Below are 24,833 nucleotides of genomic sequence, written 5' to 3' on the forward strand. Positions count from 1 at the left end.
GCCGACAGGAAGCTCTGGCGTGGGCCGGTCCATGAAGAGTCGGAAGCGACTGACCGAATAAACAACAACAAAATCACAGCATCGCTCCGCCACAGAGCGTGAGTGTCAGTATGTCCCGGCGCCTAACTCTCGGGAGCTCTAGAACTGCGGGAGCGAGGCTGAACCCACAGGTTCTACCGCGGCGCCGAAACTTCGGCCGTGGGCTTCTGGGAGTCGTAGTTCACTTCCCTCCCCGCAGACGTTACAAGCGCGCCTTGATCCTTGGGACTACGTTTCCCAGTAAGTCTATGAGAGGACGGCGCGCGGAGCATCATGGGGCTCGTAGTCCAGGCGCCCCGCTGTCACAAAGCGCATGGGCTTGGCCAGGCGGGCTCGCCAGGACTTCAGCTCCCAGAGGGCACGTCGGTGGCGGCGCCGGCACTCGCTTGGAGGGAGGAGGGCGAAGAGAGCGAGTGATCGATCCATCAAGGAAAGGAAGATGGTGGAGCAAGCGGCGTGGTTCCCCCGTCAGGCAGTGACCGGCTCCGTCGATCCCCAGCGCAGAGACTCCGCCCGGCCCGAAACCGCTTCCTGATAAACGCTCGGCCCGGCCTGGCCATGCCCCGAAAACGCCGGGGCGATGGAGCCCGCAGGGGCGGCCGAGGTGAGTGGGTCAGCCTGTCTGGCACCTTACTTGCCCGCCAGGCTCCTTCCCTCCCTCCTTCCTTTTGACTGCAGGCGGGCGGGAGAGGAATCCTCCTGCAACGGGGGGAAGAGAGTAGGAGGAATCCGGATCAAGGCCCCCCCCCCCGCAAGTTTAGCTCCGGTTTCGCCCCCTCCAGGATCTCTGACAGTTCTTGCGCTGGCGGTGACGCCCGAGGCTGAAGTGCCGCGTGTCCATACAGAATGAGACACGCGCCCCCTAAAGGGTAGAACTCTCTCCTCCTCCCCCTCCTCCTCCTCCTCCTAGTCCTGACCTCTCCAGCTGGTCACTCCGGAGTCGCGAGTAGTGCGCGCACCCTTGGGGACTCCTGGCCTGCAAACCCGGAAAGCGTGGGGATGGCTGGGGAGATACAAGTAAGGGCTCAATAAGCAAATCTGGGTAGTGTGAAAGCGAGAGTCGCCGGACCAGGACTTTTAGGCTTGGCGGTGCTTGGTCTTACGGCGTTGGAATGGTCTCCCAGGACATCCATCGCCTGCCCTGTTGCTCTGATCTGGAATAGTGACATCCGCCAAACTCACCACATGGCCTTTAAAAAAAAAAAAAAAAGCACCCATCCCACTTCTCATGCCCTCATTCTCCACTTGCAGATCACATCTGAAGACAACCCCTTCCCCGCTTCCTCTTGGTGTGTTTCACAAAGGGGACAAAAAAGCATTCGGAAGTGACATAAAAGCCCCATGGAGATTGTCCTGTGTGACCAACACTTGTATATTTCTGTGGTATATTTCTGTTCCGTGTATGTGAATCCATCTGCATGTGATGAAAAGCACGTGGGTGTCATGCAGTGGTGAACTAGTTTCAGATTTCCTATGAGATCTTGTGTGGAAGTACTGGGAAACCACAACAGGAGAGGACTGTTCCTTCATGCCCTCCCTGTGGACATCTGCAGAAGCATCTGTTTGTCCACTGTGGGAAACAGGATGTTAGACTTGATGGACTTTTGGTGTGATCTAGCCCCGCTGCTCTTAAGGGCTGAGCAATGAAATAAGCTGTAGTTAAGTCTGCCCAAATAAGGAAACGGTAGAAAACAAGCACTATTGGATGGCAGTGATTGTGTGGCCCTTTAACATGCTTCTGTTCTGAAATCCTCCTTATGTGTTCTCAGATTGCCCTCCTGAGATCCCTCCCTCTTCCCCTTTCTAACACCTAAGCATTTCCTGCTGCACATAGGGATGTTTCTGATTAGTCTGTGATAAGCCAAATTAAGTTTTTTGATGTCCTAGGCCAGATAATTAAGTTCGGTGTGATGGGAATACAGAAAGGCTGTATTACTCAGGATATGTTGCCATTATATGACACAGCCTTACCACTTGTAAGCAACATCTGTTCTGCCACATGTACTCAATCTCGTGCCAGTTGTGTGTACATCTGGCTTTGTCTTACTATTGGGTGAAAAACTTCGATAGAATTTACAGGATAAAATCAGTGCTCTTGTGGTAAATCTGAGTGTGGTCTATACCACTTCAGACTGCAGCTAGAGGTTCACATGACTGAATACCTCTCCATGCAAAACAGTTTCCTCCACATAGAAAACTAGTGCTACTGGAAAAAAAGTAAGTGCTTTACACAGGGGGGAATTAAATCATGTGAACCTACAGCTGGAAATGGTACAGCCCTGGCATAGTTTTACTATCTCAGAGAGATCTAGGCCACAGAAAGCAAGGATTAAACTGTCTAACTTCCAAGTCCATAATTTTAAATGTTTTACCTAGGTGTAAATATATTTATATGCCTTACCTTATAATGAACATTTGATTACTATTGTGTGCTCTGAAGTAGTTTCCTATTTGCTGCTATACATGAAACTTGAACATCTTATGTAGGATTGCTCTTTCACAACTGTGGAGAAAGCTGCACTCTCACCAACAGAAACCAAGAGTGTGAACTAGAGTGGTAAAGCAAGTATGTTGGGAAGAACAGTAGACCTCTGCTTTAAGCAGTGTAAGCTGTTTATGCCTAGAGATATGAAGGCTTGGGGGGGAAATGGGGAAGCTGGAAAAGAATTGGGGGGGGGTGTTTCCACATTTTCCAAAAATTCCTGAGGAGAACATGTTTTATTTTTCCAGTGTACCCCCTCCCCTCCCCCTCTTTTTCTTCTCTGGGCTTTCACATCTCATTCATGCCCAGGAACCTTCAAATTGTAAGACATTTTCTATAAATAGAAAATACAGGAGAACATTCAGGTATAGAAGACGTGAGTACACTAGTCTTCCTATTATCCATTCTTTCGTTCTTCACACCTCCTAGATACCTGAACTGACTATGTCATTCATGTCTTAACCCTGCGTAAAATAGTATTCCCTTTTCTGAAAGCTCACAGCATGCCTTCATTGAACAGCGTGGCTTTGGGTTGTGCAAATTAAAAAAAAAAAAAAAACTTGGCATGCTTGCTGCATTGAAAATACCATCGAGTTCTTTTGCAATGCATGAAAGTGAAAAAACAGAGCTCTTGGTGTCCTTTACAGGTGTACTAAACAAATCTGTTTGGCTCCACAAACACACAGCTGCAGGTGCCACAGTCCTTTTGTGTTGACTTTCTGTTGTCAGCACTGGTCTAAGCACCTGTTTTCTCACCCATGTGCCCTGGCATGTTCCAGAAGGGCTAGTGAATACTTAGCTGGCTCTCTGCTGGCTCTCTTTCAGTTTGTTATTACTTAGCGGTGCTGTTATCCAGAAAGTGTGGGGTACTCTTTCTACAAAAATTAGCTGATACTGTTTATGGAACTGTGTTAACAGAAAACTGTCTGAAATCTCCCACATGGACATCGTGTGCACTGAAATAGCTTGGGTAGACAAAGTTTTTTTTAGAGCATTATTTTGGAGGCAAAGCTTTATGGTCTGTCTGTGGGTTTAAGAATTATTCTAGAAACCTTCTGAAATGGAAGCCCCTTGGGCTCATGATCAACCGTGGCAGCCTGACCACAGTTATTTACGCCCTAGTAACCTCTAGGCTCAGCTACTGCAATGTGTTGTATGTGGGAGTTGCCTTCAAAGGCATCTTGGAAACATCACTTGGTTCAAGGTACAGCAGTTGACTGCTGGCTGGCACAGGTTATGTGGGACATATCTTACCAGCTGTGAAGCAATTCCCAGATGTTCCCAGGCACAATTCAAAGTGCCAAATAGTGTCTCAAGGACCGCCAGCTCCCATACAAACCTACCCATTCCCTGAGATCTTCTGGGGAGCCTCCTCCCCAGATTCCCCCATTTGCTGAGGGCAGGCAGGTGGGGATGGCCCTCGCTAAGTCCGTATGCTTGGTGTTCTAAGTTTTTGGCACCAGGTAAAACAAAACGTTTGTTTATTTGCTCAGACCTAGTTTGGTACATTTGCTGTTTTATTGCTTGCTGCCTTTAGGGTATTAATGTTGTATTGGATGCTTGTTATCTGCTGCTGCGTTGTTTTAACTATACTGTTTTACTGCTGGTTTTTGTGTGTGTGATTGGTATTGCTTTCTTGTGGTTTTTATTTTCTGTATTTTTAAATTCTTGTTAGGATTTATTGTTTACAGATTTTGTAATATTAAGCTAGCTCACATTTTTGGATGTGAGAAATATATTAAATCTGATTTCATTCTTAGGAAGCCAGCTTTACCCAACCTAGTGCCCCCCCTTGGGGTGATGGGAGTTGTAGTGGGAAGGCCGATCTAACCTATCCTTTTGTTAAATAAACACACATATACACTATGAACAAGGCACAGCCCAGCCAAAGTTAAGCACTTTTAAATCCCGTTGATTTCAGCGTGTGGGTTAAGCTCTGCATTGTGCCCTATGATGCTGTTTTAACCTCTCTTTGTTTGTGTATACGGTCTTTATTGCCCCTTCTTTAAGTCTTTGCCACATGAGAATCCTACCCTTGTTTCTAGAGCATTGCTGTCTTAACATGAGGAGACCACTCTACTGTTCTAGGCAAGATGCAGTAAGGGAAAAGACTGCTGGGGATGGCTACTTGTTATAAAGAGCCTAAGGCTATGTTAGTATGTTGGGGTGAAACAGTAGAGGAAGCAGTATTGGTCCTTTAGAAAAATTCCCAAAGCCATAGTTGGGCAATACCTTTATTAGCACCAAGCAAAACGTTCCAAGATAGCGAGCAAGTTTCTAAGGTCTCCAGAACTCTTCATCGGGATGGGTGTTAAGTAAAACAGGGCAGGGGTGACAAAGCCAGCTTGATGATAAAGCAACAGTCTTCATTTAGGCCATCTTAAAACATTGTATGGGAGGAAAATGCAGACTTACTTTACCTAGGGAGGTGGTGGGCTCTCCCACACTGGAGGCATTCAAGATGAGGCTGGACAGCCACCTATCAGGGATGCTCTGACTTGGATTCTTGCATTGAGCAGGGGTTGGACTCAATGGTCTTGTAGGCCCCTTCCAACTATTCTATGATTCTGCTTGGATTGGGCTCTACTAGGTGTGATGCAGGTTTCAATGAGGGCCACCCTGACATGCATTCAGCAGACACAGACACACACACGCGTGCGCCCTGGGGAGACAGAGCTTGTCTGTCCTCCCAGCTGGGCAGAACTCAATGTCCTGTTCTTTTGGCATCTTGCTAGCAGGCCAATTGCATACGCTCCAAATAAATATGACCTCTCCACTAGTTCGGTGTGTTAAAGTTCACACATGCATCCCACTTGTCTTCCTGCTAGATGATTGTTCTTGCAAGTGGATTGTGAGGGGAATCTCGTTGCCCTGCCTTGGCGTTTGGGACCTGGAGTGGCTGTGTCACGTCCTGGCGATGAACAGCCCCTGTTGGGCCTGGTGCAGAATGGTCCCTGCAACCTCCCTTTGCACTGGGTGGCACTGTGCTGCCGAGTGCTTTGCTGTGGGGCTCGGCTGTGTACTCAGCAGTATGCTTTCATGTGGCTCATGCCACCATTGCAGCCTTTTTCTTGCACAGGGCATGAAGCCTGAAGCCTATTAACCCTTTAGCGGCACTCCCTTGGCACTGTCTGCTTAGGAAGTGCTGGCTGCTGTTTTTGATTATGAGTTTAGTATCCCAGCTATCTTGTACCCAAGGTTGATGCTAGGGGGCAGGAATTAAATGGCCTTTCGTCGTATCTCTACTGCATTTTGTCATAGCCATATTTCCAGTCCTTTTCTCCTCTCTAACCCTTCTTTCCTTCTCCAGCTTGCTGCTGCTCTGCTCCTTTACCGGAACCAGAACATGGGTTATGAGTCTCCTTGTACTGGGTCTGCTTCTGCTGATTGTGAGGGCATCCTGGCTTCTGGATTGCACAACACTTTCCATCTGGTGGGATGGCCTTTGTACAAAAGTCTAATCTAAAACAACACATAAAAGCTGTGTGACCAGCCATTATCTGCCAGATGTAACAATAACCTTGCTTTTCAGTACAGCTGTTAATTGGGCTTCCTTGCCCTATCACCCGATGGAGTGCTGTTTAGTTCAAACACTTGCACATCTTTCATAGCTCATGTTCTTGGTTGCTGTGATAGGTATCTTAAGGACTACCGATGAATCCCCCCACCAGCGCATATGGGCTGTGCATAGCCTGATCTCTCACATTCTCCCCAAGTAGAGCAGGGAAGGGTGGCTGGCTCGACATAGCCACTTGGCTGCCTTCCCAGATGGCCTCCCTCCTTGCTTCTGCATGAGGTTAGCTAAGGAGAAGCGCTCTCCTAAGCAGCTGAGCATGCTCAAGCTGCTTCAGTGTCCGGTTGTTGGGAGCTTTTGTGCCTCTCAGCCAGAGCGAGGAGTTGATGGAAGAGACTACTGTGGGCAGGCGTGGATCTTAGAACTGGGTACCCAAACCCTGCAGCTTCAACAGCTAGAATGTATTATATAAGGTAGCAAAAAGTAAGTGATTATCAGCCAAGCCCCTAGAAGCCAGGCTCTATCCACTGTCTAGAGCCACGAGCACTGAAAGTATTAAGGGTTTCCCCTCCTCTGAGCCCACATTTTGGTTATGGGACTGCTTTTGTTTTTACATGCTGAGGCTTCATCTTCTACTATCTAAAACCTTTCAATTGATCATAGCTAAGATTAAGCCATATAACAGCGTTCCGTGCACCTCGGTGTTCAGTCATGCCGGCCACATGACCACGGAGGCGTCTTCGGACAGCGCTGGCTCTTCGGCTTAGAAATGGAGATGAGCACCACCCCTAGAGTCGGACACGACTGGCTGGGGACACCTTTACCTTTACCTAAGATTAAGCCATGTCTTGCACTGCTCATATCATGCATAGGTCTGTGTCAGTGAGGAAGGGGTACTTGTTTGCTCCTTTGTCAATCTGAAGATGGCTTTTGATCCCATCCATAGGTGTTGTGGGAAAAGCTTGCAGGTGCTGACCTGGTCCATCGTCTTCTCTAGTTGGTTAAAGCTCTATATTCTAGTATTTGACTAAAAACAGCCTTCTCCAACCGGGCATCCTCCAAATCTCCAGCCAGTGATTAATCTCCCTATGCAGGGCTGACTCTATTCCAAAGTTTTGGGGGTGATGTTAAGGAGGTTAAGCAAGGATGTGCACTGGTACCCTGCCTCGTTAACACTTAAAGTCATGATATAATTGCTGAGCTCAGTAGTGATTAGTTCTTCCCCTGATTGTAGGCAAAAGAAAGTTGTCTTTATGCAGATGCCTTCCCCAACCTGGTGCCTTCCTGGACTATTACTTCCACCATCCCCACTCAGCACGACCAATGGCCATGGACTAGTTTCTTTGTGTTTAGATTCACACAAATTGGAATAAGTTGAAGCATACTGATATTTGAGATTGCTGTTTTCCTGTTCTGGGAATTTGGAAAAATCTTGTTGCTACAAAATTGAACGTGTTTAATAGTGTGTGTGTGAGGGGTAGGGGGGATCAATTTTGCAATAGCTGGTCTGATTCCAGCAGAGTAAGTGGCCAAGACGCCATAAAATCAAATCAACAGAATTTCCCTGTGGAACCATATAGGGTTGGTGATGAATCTGCTCCATTAACACTGATCTTTGCAAATCTGTTTTCAAGGATACAAAGCAGTTTGCATCAGTAATTAAAAAGATGTATTAAAACACTGAAGGGGTGTGTGTATGATCCATTTACTCAGTGTGATTTGTCCCTGTAGCCAGACAGTATTATTTTAGTATAAGCATGAGTATGAAAACAGATGTTGACATGTTTGTATTGTCTCTTGAACTATAACAAATGTCTTTTGCAACTTCAGACAAAAGATACTGTAACATCCACCTCTGTATAGTGAAATTGGGAATGTCCTAAACTACATGTTTACCTGTCTAGCACCTGTGAGTGTGTAGGACAAGTTCTTCCCGCAGTGTCCTAAACTACATGTTTACCTGTCTAGCACCTGTGAATGTGTAGGACAAGTTCTTCCCGCAGTTCTTGAAGAATTGTGACCATTGGTCAAGTTGACAAAAGAGGAGGTGTATGTTTTTTAAAGATGCAAATGACAACAAGAGGTCCATGCCAAAGGCTGTGACCTCTTCTTTACCCCTGGCTGAAATGTGATCAGACTTTTGAAACCTATGTGCATGCTTGCCACTTGGGTCTAATGGAACTTTTTATTGAAGTTTTGCTTTGTGTTAAACACCGCCTTTTAATGTTTGTGGCAGTAGTACCTTGTGTATTGCATGTTGTTGTGGCTTTGCAATTTTATAATGGCCTACAGCCGAAACAAGAAGTTGATAAAACTGAAACTGTATACTGTATTAGTATTTTTTTAATGCTTACTCCATTATTCTCCACTTTCTTAACCACTTTCTCTACATCTAAGGATAGCAAGTCTATCAAGTTCAGTTCTCATAGAATCATAGAATAGTAGGGTTGGAAGGGGCCTACAAGGCCATCGAGTCCAACCCCCTGCTCAGTGCAGGAATCCAAGAACAATTCTGTTCAGTTTCTCATTTTTTCCTACATTAAGTTGATTCCATTTCTGCATTAGTTTACACATTTGTTTTTTTACAGTCCACATGAAAATGTGTTCATATTTGTGTGCGCATTTTTCAAAATGTATGCATTTGTATGCATTTTTCAAATTATACACATTTTTTACAGGCGATATTCCCTAAGATGAAGTGTTCTGGTGCTCACCTCTCTGTAATATATGAGTTTTTGTGTGCACATTTCTATACTATACACAATTTTTTGATGTGCAAACTTTGATTGGAAACCAGAAAAGTGAGGATGTCAACATTTAACTGCATTCCAGTTTGGGTGGTGTGAATTTTGTAAGTTTGCATAAAAATGTGAACTGGGTGAATTTCTCCCCTATTCCCTACATATGACTTAGCTATTTATGCTTATTTCTCCCTGAATGAAATCAATAATTACAGTGAATTTATCCAAGTGTCTCCCTGTGGGTATTGAGTAAAGACCTGGTTCCTTAAAGTCAGAAAGGGTTAAAGAGCTGTCTTCCCCTTCCATATGGTGCTGATTATCTCCTGGTCCAGGCCTTGAATACTTATCGGTAGGGTGTGCCTAAGCTGACAGTGCCAATTTTAACCAAAGCCAGTAGCAGGCTAATTCCCGTCCTGTGCTAGCAAATGTATCCAGGGATGTGAAGAGAGATGGTAACTTTAGGTGAGTGGAAAATGGGGTTTCCCCCTTTCCCTCCTGATATTTGACTGCAGCTTTCTGCTCCAGAACTGCCCTGGCTTGCTTGATGGTTATTTGCTTTGTATTGCATCATACTTTGCAGTATGAACTTAGACAAGGTTACAGTCTGGTGGGGGTTGCAGGAGTGAGGTATCACAGAAGGGTCTTGATCTGGTAACCTAGGACAAGAAGAGAAGCATGATAGATAATAGTGAAGATGCTGGGCTTTTGTTTAGAAGGGAAACACGTACGCAAATTAACAAGTCTGGGTGAATGCAAATGATCATTTATCAAGTAGTAGCATCCATGTACCCGCTTGGTGGGCTGGTTGTATGAGCCAGTACCACCAAACTTTTTGGAGATGAGCTGTCTCACCCCTGGGGTTGCTTGGTTGTTTGTTATCCTGCTAAGGGGGTTTTCAGGTGCACATCAGGTGAAAATGTGTGGGAAAACAGTCACCTGTATGGATTTTGGGTGTTGCCCAGCCAAATCATGAGGAGAATCTTACTATTCTCCTGCTTCCACAGATTTCTGATCAGGTTAGTAATTCTGCTCACTATTTGGCTTGGCACTGGCAGCCAGCGTATCAGGTGGTTACGTGAATGCCAAGATAAATTACTTCTTGGTAAATAGTCATCTGTAGTCACCCTTAGTCACACCTGGAGAAAATAAAACTCTGTAACATACTCTATATTCTTCAGATAGGTAAACGCTTGATTTGGCATGGTTCTTTGTTCAGGTGGATGAGAAGCCGCCTCTGACCTTCTTAATCTCTTCCTTTAGGAGCTCGTAGTAATGCCAAGATGGAGTCCCAGGCCAGTGATGACGAGGCAGCCAGTGAAGTGCTGAGTCACTACAGCAGCGCCAGTGAGAGTACCAGTGTAGTAGAGGAAGTGACAGGTGAGTGTGGGCAGAAGTTAGTGACAGAAACTCTGGAATTCTGTGTGTTAAACAAACCTTCGATTTTTTATAACCACAGAACTTTGGTTAAACACCTATGTAGGTATGGAAGCTCCACACAACATAGTTTGGTTTCTGGCAGGTGGGGTGTTCTTGTTGTTTTTTGGCAGGACTTAGATATATTGCGGGATTGAGAAGGAAGACCTAGGACTTATTAAATAAAATGGGTGGAGGAGAGTATGTCAAAGGTTTTAGTAGAAACTGCCACCATATGTTTAGACTTGTAAGAATCTCCTCCAGGCAATCAGACATGGAAGGTTTACAAAAATTGATATTTTGGGGTTACAAATGACTAATATGGATCTGCATTAGCCATTCACAATGTGACCATAGGTAGGCACACTTCCAGAGACTGACTTTTAAATTCTGTATGAGAGTGTGCTACCAACCTGGTCCTCAAAGTGGCAGTGAGCTTCATTCATTATAATATAACTCCATCAGAACCAATACTGTTAAAGTAACAGCAGCAGCCAGAACAATTCGCAATTGCCAAAAGCCTGTTGAAAAAGTACTCTGGGCAAAAAGCCTGTTGAAATGCTAGGATAAAGAATCCTTTTGCAGCTCTGACTGTGCCATTCACCTCTGACTTGCAGCTCTTGCTCTCCTTGCTTTACGAGCGCAAGATTCACAGGCTGTGGATCTGGCTGGTCTGATATAGCTTTGATGATTATTTTTTGGGCTGCGTTTTGCAGGAGGTGAAGCGGTGGATGAGCAGGCACAGCAAGAGGAGATGGAAGATAAACTAAAAGAGTGCATTGACAATGTGATGGACAAGAGGTGAGGCATATGTGCCATTTTGAGGCTAGTTCAGACATCATGCCAAACTGTGGTTTCACAAGCTTATGAACTTTGATTTAATGTGATGTCTGAATTAACAAACTATGGTTTGTGATCAGCTGGCAAACCAGAATGGTACACCATGGCTTGAAGTGTGTTTTCAAACTCTGGGCTGGTGTGGGGGAATGTGGGTGTGCACACATTCTGACTGTCCTAATAGCCAGCAAAAATATGAACTTGCCACTGGCCATCTCCTTACTGCTTGTCTCTGATGTGTGGAGCTTGGTGCACCTCTAAAGTCCAGCAGAAGTGAGGGAAAAGACCCCACCTTCCTCTTCAGCTTCAACCTGGAAAAAGGCAGGGGGTGGGAATGACGAGAATGCATTGCTGTCATTCAGGCTTCATGCTCAGCAGTGACCAAATTTGTGGACTGCTGATGTGATGTCTGGATTGGCATTTCAACTCTGGTTCTGGAGGCCAACACACCTAGTGCCTGGGGTTCTGAGCAGGTCACAAATGAAGGCAAACAAGCCAAACCTTTAATCGAAAGCAAACATGCTCTCCACACCATGGTTTGCTTACATGTTAGGAAGCTCAGACTGTGGCTTGGATTTCAAAGTATGGTTAGCACACATCATCGCTTGGTGTGATGTCTGAATTGAACCTGAGTGTCCTTTGTTCTGCTGAACCCTGTGGCTTTGGAAGGCAGCGGCATCCTCCACTCGGGATACTCCAGCTGCATTGGTATTGGCAGAGCTCACCAAGCTGACCAAATTCATTACAACCATTCTGTGCTCTAGAGCTGAGGGTTGCCTTCTTCCAGGATACTCCATTCCATTTCCCACATGCCAACTAAGGATGCTCAATCCTTATCGGGCTGCTGCTGTTCTCCCCCCTGCCATTAGAGTTCACAAACCTCGGGGTTTCACCAAGCATGCTGACACTTCCCTCTTGTGTGTGGTTCATTTTGGCTACATAGGGATCAGCGCTTGGAGAACTGAGTTCCTTATTAGTATGTAAGATACCTCAGTTCTCTCCAGATTTCACCAGCAGCATCAAACTGCCAACCAGGATAGGCTAGATGCAGTTCTGTGGAGAAGAATTTGGCAGAAGCACACGCAGTGCTTGGCACTGCTCCTTGCTACACAGTATGAATTCCTGCTGCCTTTCTGGCCATGCAGCCGGATTATTCAGAGTGAACTTCTGAACTGGTGTTTTTGAATGATTTTTTTTAAAAGCAACACTCCTTTTTATGCCTGTCACTTTCAAATGGCTTTCCCTAACTCCCTGTCTTCTTATCTTGCAAATCCTCATGTACCCTGAGGCAGTGTGTGCCTGGGGGAATGCTCAGCCCCTTGTGGACTGTTGACTCCCTATCTTTGCATACTGTCCCCTGGGATTTGTCAGCTGTAATCTTCTGTGTTGCATTTTTTTTCCTTCCAAGAACACCAATCCCTAAAGCTCCTGCTCTGTTCTCTTCAGTGTATTAGGGAATTGATGGGCTGCAAAAATTAAAAACAAATAAATTCACACAGTGCCATAGAGGAGGTAGGTCTCTGCACAGTCCACACAACTCCACTGCTTGAGTTCAGAAATCTGACACAATGCAGAATTATGAGGTGTGCACCGATATATCATATATTCTTGTGATGAATTACATAACATATGAAAGCACTACGATGTCTGTGTGCCGCTGAAAGCTGCAGTTAGTCCTGGGTTCCAGAGGTATGTATACACTGCCCTCTCCACCCCAACAAAAAGGTGTGTGTGTTGTGTATCACAGGATATACACAGTGTACTTGTTAAGTTCATAATGGAGAAGTTCTGAGTTTAGATTTTTTTTTTTTTTTAAAGAACAGTTCTAGGTCTCATACTTGCTGAGAACTAAGACAGGTAAGGCCTCACCAGAAAAACGTCTATTTCTGCTTCATTGACTACGCTAAAGCCTTTGATTGTGTGGATCACAACAAACTGTGGCAAATTCTTAAAGTGATGGGAGTACCAGACCACCTTACCTGTCTCCTGAGAAACCTGTACGAGGGTCAAGAAGCAACAGTAAGAACCAGAGATGGAACAACCGATTGGTTCAAAATTGGGAAAGGAGTACGACAAGGCTGCATATTGTCACCCTGCTTATTTAACTTATATGCAGAGTACATCATGAGAAATGCCGGGTTGGATGAATCAGAGGTCGGAATTAAGATTGCTGGGAGGATTATCAACAACCTCCGATATGCAGACGATACCACCCTAATGGCAGAAAGCGAAGAGGATCTAAAGAGCCTCTTGTTGAGGGTGAAAGAGGAGAGTGCAAAAGCTGGTTTGAAACTCAACATTAAAAAAACGAAGATCATGGCATCTGGCCCCATCACTTCCTGGCATATAGAAGGGGAAGAAATGGAAGCAGTGACAGATTTTACTTTCTTGGGCTCCAAGATCACCGCAGACGGTGACTGTAGCCATGAAATTAAAAGACGCTTGCTCCTTGGGAGGAAAGCAATGGCCAACCTAGACAGCATAGTAAGAAGCAGAGACATCACCTTGCCGACAAAGGTCCATCTAATCAAAGCTATGGTTTTCCCAGTAGTAATGTATGGCTGTGAGAGCTGGACTATAAGGAAGGCTGAGCGCCGAAGAATTGATGCTTTCGAACTGTGGTGCTGGAGAAGACTCTTACGAGTCCCCTGGACTGCAAGGAGGTCAAATCAGTCCATCCTAAAGGAAATCAACCCTGAGTGCTCATTGGAAGGACAGATACTGAAGCTGAAGCTCCAATATTTTGGCCACCTAATGCGAAGAGAAAACTCCCTGGAAAAGACCCTGATGCTGGGAAAGACTGAAGGCAAAAGGAGAAGGGGACGGCAGAGGATGAGATGGCTAGATAGCATCACGGATGCAATGAATATGAACTTGAGCACGCTCCGGGAGAGAGCGCAGGACAGGAAGGCCTGGCGTGCTATGGTCCATGGGGTCACGAAGAGTCGGACACGACTGAACGACTGAACAACAACAACAGCTCTTTAGCATAGCCCACAACACTCATTTTTGTGCCTTTACTGCCTACTGATGTGCAGTGTCCATAGTCACTTGCCCTCTTCAGTCCCAATAAAATCCTACATTTTGGGAAAGAGGAAGTAAACCTGAATTGACATAACTTATTCCGAGTGAATTTGTCTAGTGCAAAGCTTGGATTCTTGGGAATGGGGGGTGGGATTTTCCAGGTATCATTCCCGGACTGCCCCTTGCTATGACCGCTTCTCTTTCTTTCTCTCTCAACACCTTTCCAGTGCCAAGATACGGCAGGTTGCTCTAGAGAGCCTGCGGCTAGCGTTCTCCTCCAAGACACTCTTTGACTTCCTGTTGGAACGCAGGATTACTGTCACGGATTCCTTAGAGAAGTGCCTGAAGAAAGGTGGGTCTCCGCAGCCTTGTGGACTGTTCTGTTATGATACTTGGCACTTGATACACCCTAATCGAAGCATTTTTCAAGTCTCATTGATTTTAGTGGGAGAACAGAAGACCTGGTTAAATCTCTCCCATTGAAATCATCTGGACTTGAAAGTGGTTTGAGTGAATTATATTAGTAATTTCATCCTTTTAAAATATGATACTTTCTGATGGGCATCTCATTGTCCTTTGAAATTCGATACTTTTATTAATAAAGATTATGGCTTGCCTGAGGTTATCCAGTGAACTTTGAACCAAGACTTTCTGGTTCTTGCGCATTCTCTTAACCACAGTGCTATCATTATGCCCATGCTTGGTCTGGGAACTGGGGATTTTCTGCCTCTAGTGGAGGCACAGTTATCAGAACAGCTGGGAATGCTGGCAAATATGGCAACTCTTGTAGAGCTGAGGGGATAAATAAATGGTAGCTTGGCATTTTCACACAAGAAGGAAATATCCTTTAAAAAACAAACCCTGCTTAATAATTCTAAGACTGGAATGAAGCATCATGGGAGACAAAGCATGCTAGATAATGCAGGCTTTGTTGGCCTTCCTCCATCTTTGTGGACCGGTAGCCTTTTCTGGCATCCTCAGTGTTATATGGTAGGAGAAGAGAGGTGCATTTCTCCATGTTTATTTTTGTGTTTCTTTAGCACCTTTTGTGCTTCTTAGATGTGTTCTTGATGTTGTCTTTGAAATACCGTTTACGTCCTGTAGGCAGCCTCTTGTCCTAACACCACTTTAGAATATTGCCAAAGAATCCACTGCTGACAGGGTGCCACCGCTTGTGCTCTGTGCTCCACCACTCTAAATCTCTTCATCTCCCCCGTGTTTGGTCTTGCTGGCACACGCCTGTCACCATTTGCACATTTTGTACCAGAAAGGAGGCCAACTGCATCTTTTTCCTCTCTCAGGGAAAGGGGAGGAGCAGTCCCTTACTGCTACTGTTCTTACACTATTGTGCCTTCAGATGGGCTCGGGGCCCGAGGGGGAGGAGGTCTTCCGCAGCCTGAAGCCCCTCCTCATCACCATCCTCACAGACTCCTCGGCCAGCCCAGTCGCTCGGCAAAGTGTGAGTAACGCCTTTTCTTTCTGCCTTGATGCGAATGTTGATGCATGAGAGCGCTTGTGGGAGGGAGATGTTACCTGGGTCTGTGTGGAAGTATTCAGACTATTGCTCAGAATGGCTTTGACATGATCTTCCTCTATCTCTCCCTTTTTTGTTCATCCCCCCACCCCCATAGTGCGCCACAGCTCTGGGGATGTGCTGTTACATCGCTGCTGCAGATATGGAGGTAACGTAAACTCATGCTTTAACTATATGTGTGTGTGTGTGTGTGTGTGTGTGCGCGCACACGTATGTGTACATTTTTATTTTGTTTCGCAATAGAATAATTCAAACTGATTAAAAATACTTCAGCTTAATGCCCACATAGTATATCTAAGGTTGCTATATCATCTTGCCTAAGCCTATTCCAATAATTCATTAACGCCATCCAACTTCTTTGGAAGTTCATTCTTCCCTCTTGTAGCAACTTATTACTTGTTGTTTTATTTATCACCATGATAGTACAGATCTTCTGTTTCTATAGGTTGTTTGGCAAGCTTTTGCTAAGAGGATCCTTGCAGCGATTAACATATACCTCAACATCCCCACTAAAACTCTAGAGATCTGGTCTTTAATATCACCCAGGTGTATAGTTGTTGGGATTAATTGTAGCTCATAGCCTGTAATTTCTCTAATTCCTTTTATTTTCTTCTTCCAATATTCCCTAGCCAGATTACAGTACCACCATATATTGGCAAAAGTCCCCCTACCATTACACCTCCAGCACATATCTGTTACTGCTGGAAATATCCTAGGCATCCTGGCTGGTATATAATTCCATATGTATATTATCTTATAAACATTTTCTCCAGAAGTCACATCTAATACATTCCTACACATTTTTGAACATACATAATTCCATTGTTCCTCTGAAACTGTTAAGCTAAATTCTCTTTCCCACCTTTGTTTAATTACCTCTGCTCCATTTTCATATACATCTCTATTAATATTTTATATACTTTGGACAGTAAGCTTTCTGAATGTTCAAAAGAGGTATAAGACCTAGCCATGGCTATTCCTCTAGTTGCTTCTTGAATATAAGTTCTAATTTTCAAGAACTGGAAGAAGGGAAGTCGCAGGTTCACATTTCTGTCTACCAGTTGGGCATATGAAAAAATAACTCCCTGGGAAATATAATCTTTACAATTTTCCAAACTGCTTGCACACCACGCAGAAAAATCTCCTGGTTCTCTTGCTGTGCCGAACCCAAAACTATTAAGGGGCAAATTTCTCTTCATCCTTAGGTATCTCTCTGAAGGGATACTCAAGGGCTTTGGCATTTCCTGGCTTTTTTATTAATAACCAAACTCCACATAGTTTATGGAATGGGCTCTATTTTGTTTTCTAAATACTCCAGACAAACTTCTAGAATACATTGGGAAAGAGTTTTCCAGCAATGCAACAGGCACCACAGTTTTGACACCCTAAACATCTTTGACTCGAACTCTGGGAAGGAATTTCTCCACTGAGCTTAGATAGACAATTTGTACTGATTTACTGTTCATTTCCATTTTTTTAAATTCTGCCCTTTGTCATAGTGATTTGCATGGGATGTGTCCATTTGATCTTCACAGCAACCCTGTGACTAGGCTGAGAAATAGTGGCTGGGCCAAGGTTACTCAGTGATCTTCACAACTGAGTGGGAATTCAAGACTGGGTCTGCCTGGTCTGGGTTCAGTACTGTAACCACTGCACCACACTGGTTCTCTAATATAATGTAGTGGTTAGAATATCAAACTAGACTGTCTCTCTCATACTGATCCTTGGGGTTTGCCAGGTGATTAACTGTAGGTTTCTCTGCTAGACAGCACCACAGTTTGAAGTCCTGTCAGGGAGCATTCATTGCTTTGGGGGGAAACGGTTAATCTAGCATTTGATCCTGTGATATCTCTTTGGAAATCCACCCATTTTGTATTGAGAACTCTGGCTGCTGTCTCCTTGCATAGTCCAGTCTACAGAGAGAGAAATAGGGTTTACCACAGTCTCTTTCCTCCCGTGGCCTATTAATCATGTAGTTAGCTAGCTCCTGGCTTTCCACCCTCAGTTTTTATCCAGCCGTGCTTTTCTAGTATATGGCTTAACTGTTGCAACCAAGAGGATTGGCCATGTAGCTCTAAGTGCAGCCGATTTCTTTTGGATCTGCCCTGAGAGTTGGGGCAGCGTATGAGCCGCTTGCTGTGTTAGGGCATGGGTGGGGCTTCATAGCCTGGTGTTACGTGTTGAAGTGCTGGCTGAAGTCAGTTCAGCAATGCCAGTTCAGCTTTTAAACAATCTCATTCTCCGAGTTTAGGGAAATTAGAATTTACTGGTGTTTTTTCCTCAAACCACCTGTTTAAGATTATGTCAGGTTCCCTTTTCCTGTCTACTGACATTTGGCGCTGGCTGGGAGAAATGGCTGCCTTGATGCATTGACTTCCAGATAGTCATCGGTTCAAAATAGAACAGAATGCTTTTATTGGGAAAAAGTAATACACGCCTTTCATACTTCATAGAGAAATAGAAAGAAAAGAGTTGGGCTTATACAGGCTCTGCCCCCTCTCCTTCTGAGAAGAAGTACTTCCCTTAGAATTGGGATAGAAGGCAGGGCCTTGCCCATAAGGTGAACCTCCTTTTATTCTTTTAGTCCTCTGCCAGTTATTATATGTAATACCTTACTTGGCAACTATTATGTTTAAAGCTTGATGACTGGTTATCATAAGGTGGGCCAGCTCTTTCTAAGCCATTTACTCTAAATGTAAGTGCCTCCTATCTACTAATAGATTGGTGATGTCTTTGTTAATTTCAAAGAAGCTCAGAAATTTCCCAACTTCTCCTTAAGCATCCTGTCTTTGTACTGTATGGTTTGCAACTTGTCTAAAAAAAAAAAGTGCATTAACCACAAGCTTTCCCCCATAAACCTCTTTCTTTAGTAAAGTCAAATGACTCTGCTACCCAACAGTCACTACCCAAAATTCACTCTGGATCAAAATAGACCCGTAGAACCAATCTTTGGCTGTCTTAGTTATTCCTCCTATACCTATCTTATACTATCATATGCTATCTGCACTGTAAGCAAAACCCTATGGCAGGTCCATGTGGCCTTCCTTGAATAAGCTCAGTTACATTTCCTGGCAGAGGCTGATAGGAGTCGTAGTTCAAAACATCTGAAGGGCACCTTCTTGGTAAAGGCTGATGGAGATCATAGGATGTTATGAGCTGACAGCTAAAATGAAAAAGAGTACCATAGCAGAGGTGCCTGCAGGACAGCTATTACTAAAAACTATTTAATAAAATCTATTAAATCTATTAAAACTAATAGACAGCTATTACTAAATATGGCTCAAGGAAGTGAAGTTTGCCTAAGAAGGGGATAACTCTCCGGATCAATAGCCAGGAGGACCTGGGAGCAAATGACACTCTGAACCCCAGCATCGTTCGCCTAGCAAGTTAACTAGCAGCTCTTCTGGCTTCCTTTCAGTTCCTCCTATTGTTCCTGTGATAACTAATGGATCCCTGCCCCTTTTTCAGGACCTGGTCTCCTGCCTTGCCTGCCTGGAGGGAATCTTTGGCACTTCCTGCAGCAAGGATACCAGCTTAGTGCCCTCGCACCACAGCCCTCTACTCCAGACCTTGCATTGCAATGCACTCCAGTCGTGGTCCCTGCTACTCACCATCTGCCCGAGCACCCAGATCAAGAAGATCCTGGACAAGTGAGTGACCCGTCTTGCCAGGCAACATTTCTTCTGACGGGGGAAATATTTCTGCCTCATTCAATTCTTGCTGTGAATGGACCATGTAGAAAACTTGGATTTAATGCTGGAATGTAGGGAGATCACAGTTGTCTTTGCTGGCCATATCTGCCTGGGCATGGAGAATCTGGGGCTGACTGCTGGGAAAAGGGATAAGGAGGCAGCTTCCTCACAAAATGGGCTTGATGGTCATGATGATGGCCTCTTCCATTACTTTGGTGGTCATCATCTAAGAACCGGTGCCTAAGTTTTGCATTTCCCCTTCTCCCTCCCAATCCCTTTTGCTTTTGTGTTGTGTCTTTTAGATTGTAAGCCTAAGGGGCAGGGATGGTCTCATTATTAATCTTTTTAAGGGAGACTTTTTTGGCTAAAGAACAGAATAAAAATACTGCAAGTCAATAAATAATAATAGGGCATAAAATCTCACACTCTTCTCCTCAGTCACTTACCTAAGTTGCCTCTGATGCTGTCCAGTGACAATGTCAACCTTCGGATTGTGGCTGGAGAAACGATTGCGCTTCTGTTTGAACTGGCCCGAGACATGGAGGTATTATACGACCCTTCTCACTCTTACATGCACACGTGCACACCTCGCCCCTCGTGTGTTCATGGTCATTTTCTAGCCACGGTGGCTATAGAGAACCTCCGTTTTCAGAGGCAGTGTGTCACAGGATACTCGCTACAGGGGGGCAACAAGGGGAGAGGTCTGTTGCCTTCATGTCCTGCTGGTTGGCTTCCCAGGGACATCTGGTTGGCCACTGTCGGATCTGAATGCTGGCCTGGGTGAACGTCTGGTCTTATCCAGCAGGGGTGATGCTATGGGCCCTGGGGCACTTTCCAGTAGGTTGGAATACTCAGTGAGGAAATTGTAGCCTGCTTTGGAACGATCGTCAACCAGCTCCAAGCTGCATCCTTTCCCCTCACTGGCTACCTTAATGGCTTGGGAGGTGACAACCCCTTGTGGTCATTCTTGTGGTCTCCCCTGGCTTGGTGCTGGTCAAAGTCTGACCTTGAATCACTCAGTCTTGAAGAAAATGCTGTCGAAGTCCAAATTTGGGAGCCTGCACTCCAGCCTTCCCCAACCTGCTGATCTCCAGATGTTTTGGACTACAACTCCCAGCATTCCTGACCATTGCTAATGCTAGCTGGGGCCGATGGGAGTTGAGGTTGAAAATATCTGGAGGGCACCAGGCTGGGGAAGGCTGCTGTGCTCTAAGAATAGCCTGTGCCCAGTTAGTAGACTTGGCACCCAGGATGCCCTTCCCTTGCAGTACCTTTGTAGATGGGAGATCCGGGGGGCGGGGGGAATACCCTTCTGCGTTTTCTGAAGGAAAAGTGGGGGCTGGATGTGCAGCCTTCACAGCCTCCTGAATAGGCCTTGGCCTGCAGGCTGACACTTCATTTTGGCACCTGTCTCACCTTTGCCACAGGAGGATTTCTTTTATGAGGACACTGACCTGCTGTGCACAAAATTGAAAGCCCTGGCCACAGACAGCAACAAGTACCGAGCCAAGACAGACCGGCGCAAGCAACGCTCCATCTTTCGTGATGTGCTGCATTTCATTGAGGTGCCCTGCCTGGCTCTTGCCATCCTTGCCCAGTGGTCTGTAGAGGGTCTCTCCCCTTAAGTGTTGCTTCAGCCCTTAATTTCTCAGAAAACAGAGACACAGGGACTCGAGCCTACTTTGAATCCTCACACCTCCATAATGCCTGACTTGTGAAGCACAGGTTATGATTATTCACTGCTGAGCAAAATGCTTTCTCTGCATGCTCAGAGGAACTCTCCCATTTTCCAAGCTGCTTCACCAGTTCCAAGGCTCACGTTCAAAGTAGGTTCCACAATCTGGCTCAGAGTCAAGCTCTGGACTCTGGAAATGGAGGAGGGGGGTCTATAAGCACAGGCTCCCCACCCCCACCCCCCCGGGCTGTGGGAAGTTCCTTATGTCTGCTGCCTCCTTGATACGGAAAGGGACAAAAGCCAGAATTGCTTGGGGCAGCTCTGTGTGTCCTAGGTATTGTACCCAGAAGCAGTTCAGTTGGTTGTTCTGAACCCTTTATAGTTGGCATCTTGGCAGAGCAGGCGGTATGCAGGGGCTTGGGTGAGATCAGAACTGCCCGCAAATGGCTTATCCTGCGGAGCCTCCAGTGGCCGTGAAGTGGCCAGTCGCACCCCACCTTCAGCAAGACAAACTAGGGCTGAGCGTGGCTCTTCAGCCACGAGGGACCTGGGGGTGCGGGTGGGGTGGGGTGAACTTCTGCTCCTCTCTCCGGAGTTCCCCAATGCACTTTCTCCCTGCTCCAGAATGGGGAGTGCCATGAGGAGACCATCAAGTTCGGACTGGAATGCATGTACGTGGACAGCTGGGTGAGGAGAAGAACATACAATGCCTTCAAGGAGGCTCTTGGCTCTGGGGTCAGGCACCATCTGCAGGTAAGGACAGCAGAGATGTGTGTGTTTGCTGAGAGAATTCGTTGCAGAGGCAAGAAATGGTGCGCGCGCATGTGTGGTGGCGTGTGTAGCGCTACAGTGTTGGAGACCACTTTCTCCACAGCCGTTCTTTGTTGTCTGGGGTGTAGCCGTGGGGACCCTGCTCAGCTGCTCCGCTCCTGGCTCCGAGATATTCCCCCTAATGGGAGTGTTCTCTTCTCCTCCACAGAACAATGAGCTGCTGCGCGAGATATTTGAGCTGGGGCCCCCTCTCATGCTGGATGCTGCAGCTATTAAAGCCAGTAAGATCTCGCGCTTCGAGAAGGTACGTCCGCTCTGCTGCCGCCATTTCTGTTGCCGTCAGCTGCCGCACTTGGTTTGGTGTCTGTCTGACACCAGGAAACGAGGTGCCTCTTCCCCAGCAGGGGCAGCTTACCACAGGCCCCTGAAGATGCTGCTAGAAATCGGCCTGTGCCCACTCAGAGGCTTCGGGCTCTGATGTGATGTGCAGTGGCTGAAACGCAAGTCTCCAGGCTGTGTGGAGATGGCCCTGCTGAAACCAGATCCTAGGGAGCTGAACGGGGAAGGGTGCGGCCTCCCTGCCGTGCTTCCCATCCTGAGAATGATGGGAGTTGTAGTCCATCACATCTGGAGGGCTGGCACTGGTACCTTTTTGGTCTGATCTAGCGGGGCTCTTGTCATGTCCTTGTGTTGTAGTGTTTTTTCTGTGGCAAAGGCAGAACTGGGGGGGATTTCCCATCCTGGTGTGGAGACCCACTGTGCCATATGTATATCCCTTCTCATGGACAGGGCCTAATAGAACACAGTCATGCATTCCGCTTTCCCCCGCATGTTCTTAAAGTTATCGATCAGAGGTTCCCTCAGCTAATTTTTATCTGTACCTCTTCCCTCTCTCTCTCCACTCCACCAGCACTTGTACAACTCGGCCGCCTTCAAAGCCCGGACAAAAGCAAGGAGCCGTGTTCGAGATAAGCGAGCTGATGTCCTTTGAGGGGAGCTTGTGTCCTCCTGCCTTCCCAAGCCAATGAACTACAGACCCGGACCACTGTGAACATTGCAGGGGTGGGGAGGAAGAGCCTGGGGCGACGGTCCCCCTGCCTCCGCTCATCCAGAAACCGGGCGTGTGCCATGCACTCTCGGCTCCCCCACCCTTGCCTGGGGGCTTTTATATATGTACAGAATAATATTTAAATGTCTCGGATGTTTGAATCATGGTGGGATGGCAGTGGGCAGGTGCCATTTTATTTTTTTAACCAAAAATCTAAACGAGGTTGGGTGATGGGGAGACTTATCCCTGTACCCTGCTTTTTTAAGTGAGTGGTTTTTTTAGCTTCTTCTTCCTGCCTCCATTGCCGAACGCCTTCTGCAGTTGCTGTTGCGGTGCATGCAGTGAAATCAAATACTGGATCTTCTCTCCCGAGCGGTGGACTTTTTCAGCAATGAACTCAGTGCGGGGGCTGGTTTAGGGTGAGGGTGCAGACTGCAGTGTCCACGATGGAGGCAGGAAAGGGACTGGCTTGAGGTTGGGTGCCTTGGGGTTCTTCCCCTCTGGGGTTGAAGGCATTTTGCCTTGGATGGATGAAATGTACATTACAAATCAGTATAGATTAAACGCTGGGCTGTGAGCACCATGAGGGGGGTTATACCCCTTTGCTGCTCTTGCAATTGCTAATTCTTGATTGTCTAGCCAGTGATCTTCACTCTTTTTCAAGCAGGAGCCACTTCTGGGCCAGAGACTGCCGCTGAGGCCGCTGAGGGCTTTTCCCAGGCCGCTGAGGGCCTCTGCTCTTCCTCCCCTGCTCAAGTGGTGATTCTGGGCTTGGAGGCCTTTTCGGGCCTCTCCTCCCCCTTCCCGTACACGTCAACCATCATTTTCTCATCGCTGAGAGGGTGCTCTGTTCTGCTCAGTGCTGCAAAATCTCCTGGCGCAGGCCCACGTTGTGCACTCTCTCCCCCCTGCCTGCGCATTCAGTTTCCCCTCCAGCATCTGCGCAATGCACCGCTGCGGCTAGCCAATCACATTGCTCTTGGGCTCCTCCCCAGCCCCAGCTAATTGGCTGGTTGCTGCTGTGTTCTCCCCTCCCCCTGCCACCATATAGTTGAGGAGAGCAGCAAGTCTCCTGCCTCCACACCTGTGCAGCCGCCTCCGGTAGCCCAGAGCACTGCAGCTGGCCCACCGCTAAAGCAAACAGCAAGGCAAAGCCAGAGAACCCCTGCTGAAAGGGAGAAGCTGCTGCCGAATAGAGCTGCGCTTGAGGTGACTGGAAGCCGCCCGTGGCCTTCGAGCCTTGCAGTGAAGACCCCATTGTAGCCCCTCTCTGATGCCCTGCCATGACCTCCTATAATGATTTGTGCTCCCTTTTTAACATTTCACTCTTTACTCATGAGGCTGCTTCTTTTTTCCTCTCTCTTCTTGGCAAATGGCCCTACTTCGGTGGCAAAAAGAAATCAACCAAAGCCATGCAAAGAACAATACTTCTATTTGTGCCATATTCATGGGGCGGGTGGGTGCCCTGGTGCCTCAAATACTGACAGCTGCAGTTCTTGCTAGCCCTTCTCTTAGATTTTGGCCAGGCAGGGACCACATGCGTCCAAGCCTGCCTTGGCAGCCATAAAGACTGAAATCCATTTATTATATATAATGGGCTAGAGCCAGACAAAGTTGGCTATCCTTCCATTCAATGGATTTCAACAGAAACTAAGTGCAACTGACTTAGTCTGGATCCCATCATACAGAAGGTAGCTCTCCAGACGTTTTGGACATCAGTTGCCCAGAAGCCCCTGCCAGCATAGCCAGTGGTCAGGAATGCTAGGATTTGAAGTCCAAAATATCTAGAGATCTACTTTCTACCCACCCTGGATAGAGGATTAGCTGCCATTCCCATTCTGCATACTCATTAGCTGCCCAGTGTACTCTGGGCTTCCCTCATTTGTATTCTCTTGTGTTGTATTGGTTGTAATTTTTATTGTCCCAAGCAGGGTAAAAGTATAGTGTGTAGACCTTCAAGCTACACAGAAGCTTTCATTGACCAGAATGGAAAGGTGGCTCCTTTTTAGCTATGGGCAGAGCAAAGTTAATGGGGGTACACTTTTCTCCAGATAATCTTGCAT

At 46.5% G+C, this 24,833-nt stretch overlaps 1 protein-coding gene across 2 annotated transcripts; it reads left to right on the forward strand.

The window, feature by feature from the left end:
- The first annotated feature begins 454 nt into the window (after window positions 1-454).
- On the forward strand, window positions 455-23,394 carry IFRD2 (interferon related developmental regulator 2). 2 transcript variants are annotated; one of them, XM_084839620.1, is made up of 12 exons: window positions 455-643; window positions 10,037-10,153; window positions 10,906-10,990; window positions 14,278-14,402; window positions 15,352-15,509; window positions 15,682-15,732; window positions 19,053-19,234; window positions 19,715-19,820; window positions 20,704-20,841; window positions 21,576-21,704; window positions 21,931-22,026; window positions 22,633-23,394. In XM_084839620.1, exons 1-12 carry the CDS (start codon window positions 598-600, stop codon window positions 22,711-22,713), a joined length of 1,314 nt encoding a protein of 437 aa, XP_084695746.1. In that variant the 5' UTR covers window positions 455-597; the 3' UTR covers window positions 22,714-23,394. The 2 variants fall into 2 exon arrangements, with proteins under 2 accessions (XP_084695746.1, XP_084695747.1); XM_084839621.1 differs by lacking the exon at window positions 455-643 and adding an exon at window positions 9,144-9,238.
- The last annotated feature ends 1,439 nt before the right edge of the window (window positions 23,395-24,833 follow it).

The sequence above is a fragment of the Heloderma suspectum genome, chromosome 2 (genome assembly GCF_057233095.1).
Source record: "Heloderma suspectum isolate Gila_16-S chromosome 2, 16-S_ref, whole genome shotgun sequence".
NCBI classification, from domain to species: Eukaryota; Metazoa; Chordata; class Lepidosauria; order Squamata; family Helodermatidae; genus Heloderma; species Heloderma suspectum.